General features: G+C 39.7%; 1 protein-coding gene across 5 annotated transcripts in view; it reads right to left on the bottom strand.

The window, feature by feature from the left end:
- LOC109961754 (glypican-5-like) overlaps positions 1 to 4,206 on the bottom strand; it is a 43,072-nt gene that overhangs the window by 13,129 nt on the left and 25,737 nt on the right. For 4 of the 5 annotated variants that reach the window (XM_020602840.1, XM_020602842.1, XM_020602841.1 and 1 more), the window contains one exon: positions 1,493 to 1,634. In XM_020602840.1, coding sequence (XP_020458496.1) covers positions 1,493 to 1,634 — 142 coding nt within the window. Of the gene's footprint in view, positions 1 to 1,492; positions 1,635 to 4,206 lie in introns of those variants that run through there. The other variant, XM_020602843.1, reaches the window with a different exon arrangement.

Genomic DNA, 4,206 nt, shown 5'->3' with positions numbered 1-4,206 from the left:
CAAAGTTTTGTTTTCTATCCTGTGAAATAACAAACATCACATTTCAGTGATTTGTAGGCACAGTTTTAAAGAGAGAGAGCGTCAGAGCACGACTGGGCACATCAGAGCGGCCCGCCTTCATTCCTTTGTGTTTTATTTATACACAAACTCAAGACCAGCGATTTAATGTATAGTACAGGTGAAAAAGTAAAAATAATTAAAAAAATTGATGAGCTTGTTCAAGCCTATCTCTGTAATTTGTGCAGCGTGGCTGATACTACATCACTCTTTCAGTTTCAGCATTTGTGAGGCTTGTTTGTATGCACAGAGATGCAGAACTCATGGCGGCTTGAGAGAGACAATCCCACTGTGCTGCGACCAGCTCAATAAATCATAACCAACAATTCTCTTTGTAAACAGCCAATGTACTCGTTCCAGACCCAGCGGGAGGTGCGATCTGACACATCAAGGTTAGTGGAAAGGGTATGACAAATGAACCAACCAGTACCTTACTTGCAGAGCTGTTACATAAGGGGGCGATGCAGTATAAGAAAAACATTTACACATAAATGTGTCATGGAGAGATATTGATATTGTGTGAAATATTGTGGTTTATAATTTTATGATAAATGGCAACAAGTTAACATTTACCAAAGGTTTACAGAATGAACATTTAAATACAGCCTTGCCACCATAAAGGTGGCTGAGGTCTTCTCATCTGTTGACCAGTTAATCAACATACATTTTTTTTCCAGCTAAACATAGACATGGAGAGTAAAGCTTATGATAGGGCATAGATGAGGGTGTAGCTGCGGCATGTGACCAACATTGGAAGGACATTGTCCTTCAGGGTTCTGGGTGGAGATGACACTGATATTCAACAAAATTTAAAATCTTTACCCCAGTGTAAGGCAGATCCACCACAAACCTGTTTCCAACCTGTGGGAAATGCTGGGCCCTAAATATTACATTTGTACATTTGGTCAACCTGAACAAGCAGCAACACTTTCTCATTAACAACTTAAATTATACTAAGGCTAAGGAGCCTTAGTAGCCCCTAGAAAATTTCAATTTATTTAGTCATTTATGATTTTTAGGGTGCCCTGGTTGTTAGGGCATCCTGTATTCCAGCCAAGGAGGAAAATAAACAGCTAGGACCAGCAGGAAAAGAGATGAAAAACTGAAAGAGGGAGAAAGAGCGAGAGGGACAAGGAGGAGAGTTGAATCCTTCTCTCAGTACTTTCCCTCCCTCTGGGCATTTCCCTGCTGAAATGTGAAGCTGGAGGCATTTTAAACCGTGCACCATAAAAATGAACTCTGTGTGTGTCTGTCTGTATATGCTGATGTGTTATGTATGAATCAGAATGCCCATATTTGATCAAGCAAAAAACAAGTCTGCAGGTGTGCATCAACTTGTGTATACTGTATGTGTGGGAGTATGTTTGCTAATGTTTGTTCCTTTACTTTTGTATGCTGGTTTCTCTGTGTGTGTGTGTGTGTGTGTGTGACTCACTGGTCTCCTTGCCAGATGCTTCGCAGCCATCTTCATCATCACAGTCATATCCACTGCCTCTGTCTGTCTGTGCACTCCCTCCTTCCTCTTCCTCCTCCCTTCTTCTGGCTTTGGTCGCCCAGCCAAGCTCCACTAACAGCTCCTGAATAAAAAACAGACACATATAGTTCCAAAGAAAAAAACATTTTGTTTTGCATTTGAGGAATTTATCTTACCTTGGAATGAGCTGAGAGTTAGATAAGAAGAATGATACCACTCTCAACTAGCAGGTGGTTAGCAATGCAAAACCCAACATGGCAATAAGACATGTTGTGGTTTGGTTCGTGTGCCAGGCTACTTCTTGGCCTGAACGAGTGGGTGTTTCTTAAGTCTTAAATATGACCGCTCCTTGGTCCTTGATCCTCGCTCAACCTGGAAGTCATTCCAGTCGACAGAGGATCAAGGACGTTCCAAGTCTTTTATATCAGCTCTAAGGACTGGGCCTGGCTCCTGCTTCATAATGGAAAGACAGTATGAGAGTGGTATTGAGCTTCTCATCCAACTTTCAGCAAGAGAGCAAATAAGCATAATACCTAAAATGTTGCACTATTCCTTTAATATTCATGAAACTCATACAAGATAAAAGCTAAAGCTAAAACACATAAAGGATTTTTTCAATAATATTTTCCCTCTAAAGGCATAAACTAGTTAAAAATAACGTTATTAGGGATTCACCCGTGCACAAAAACAGCAATATTTAATTGAGCTGCAGCGTGATGAAAGTGCACTGTAGTGAATCAAAGTGGGTAATTCATAAATTCCAGCGGAAGACGGAGATAAGCCAAACAGCAACTAGTTTCAAAAAGGAAAAGGATGCATTGTACTGACATTTTGTTATTTCATTTTCCCAATAAGATAACACTTTTATGTATAAAGAACGGATGATGCCACAAAGATTGTACTATACTCATAATGATTAATATTACCTTAGAAAATGAAATCTGTTCAGAAAATTAAATATTATAAAGGCCAACCTGAGAGTCAGCTGTTTGGGATTTTATAATTACAGCTATTTTGCAGAACTTCATGGTCATGCAGGGCAAGAGCAGCTCTAAGTGTGCTTCCCGCCTTGGATCTGCTAGACAACCAAAACCCATTCTGCTTTCCAGTATTTAAACTGGCTTTGACTTGCAAATATAATCCCTTTGACACATGAGCATATGGTATAAGCTGTGCAGTGTTGAAAAAAGTCACACACACACAGAGTAAAGAAATACTACACATTTTTCTTCAGTGTGACTGTGAAAATGAGCAACATTGTGCATACATATGCATAATTATACTGCACTACATGATTGACAGGATCTACAGTGTTATGTGGAGTAGAATAGTAATAATAGGAGTAGACTATAACAAACAGAAGAATGACCTGAAATGGCATCTGGAGATAAACTATGTTTTAAGGTGTAATTTCCTGTTAGAGAGATGATAGGTGGATGCACATGGACGCACTTCTGGTCCCCATGGTACAGTAGGTGCGGGGCAACCATGAGAACAAGGGGAACAAGGTTATTATATGACAGCATGTCCGAGGGGACATGTAGGCAGACTAGGCTCCTTGCAGTGATTCACCATCATGTCATCGGACTACAAATGAGGGCTGTGGGAGGACACAAATAACATTACAGAAGTCTTTCCACCGGGACTGTGTTTCCTTAGTCATGTGGAAAGGCCAGAATTTGGGCCATGCAGCAATAAAACTCTCCAATGAAACTCACAAGCCTACATATAAAATTATTCAAGGTTGGTAGCTTCACTGAGGTCTGTCCTACTTAATTAATGGCTGGAGAGAAACTCACAGTTAGTGGCTAAGGTGAAGAATCCAAAACCTGTACAGGAGACGTAAAAAGGTGAAAACCTAGACGCCTCTGTTAGCAACTCAAGATAAAATAGATATGACTACATTAATTCAAAATAATGAGATTGAACGGTAATTATAACATTTACTTCTCATTCCTAGTCATTAAATCTGGATTATAATTTCTAAGTTCCCATTTTCTGTTTAAGATATTTTCTAAAAGTAAACAAAGATGATGATGATGACGGTGACAATACTTCTTAACTAGAAAATCACTCAACACCATAAACCTCCTATCAAATACTGTAAGCTTCACATTTAATGTACAGATATCTTCTCATTAACTCTGCAAGAAAGCAAATGAGTGTATTTACCAAAATATCTCCTTTGAGCCTTTTAAACAAAATTAACTTCAGGTCTGCGATATGACACAACCTCTGCTATCCACAATGAAATTCAGATTTAACAAACCCTCTACTTCCTGCATTGCCACCGAACGTTGCCATTGGATGTCAACTGCATGCTGCATAATTAGCCAGTACAAATGTAATCTCCAGGGGTACTGGGCTTCACCAAATTAGCAAGAAAAGCAAATCTGGAACATTCTTCTACTGAAGCCATCCTTTGCCATGTCGTCATCTGCTGTCACTTAAGAAAAAAGGAGGATGAGGAATGGTGACACCACAGCTGACCCTCTCTTTGCAGGGGCAGTCTTCACAAGGTTGATTAGACCCATACTGCTTGGCTGAGCTTATACATACAAATTTTAATTGCGAGGATAAGTGAGCGACTACGCAAATAGAATCCTATTAGATTGCAAAGCTTGTGTGAAGCACAAGCCACTGCCACAAAGGTCTCATTAACATGTAATACAAAT

The sequence above is a fragment of the Monopterus albus genome, unplaced genomic scaffold (genome assembly GCF_001952655.1).
Source record: "Monopterus albus unplaced genomic scaffold, M_albus_1.0 scaffold58.1, whole genome shotgun sequence".
NCBI classification, from domain to species: Eukaryota; Metazoa; Chordata; class Actinopteri; order Synbranchiformes; family Synbranchidae; genus Monopterus; species Monopterus albus.
The sequence above is the reverse complement of the archived record's forward strand: the minus strand, read 5'-3'. Positions and strand labels throughout refer to the sequence as shown.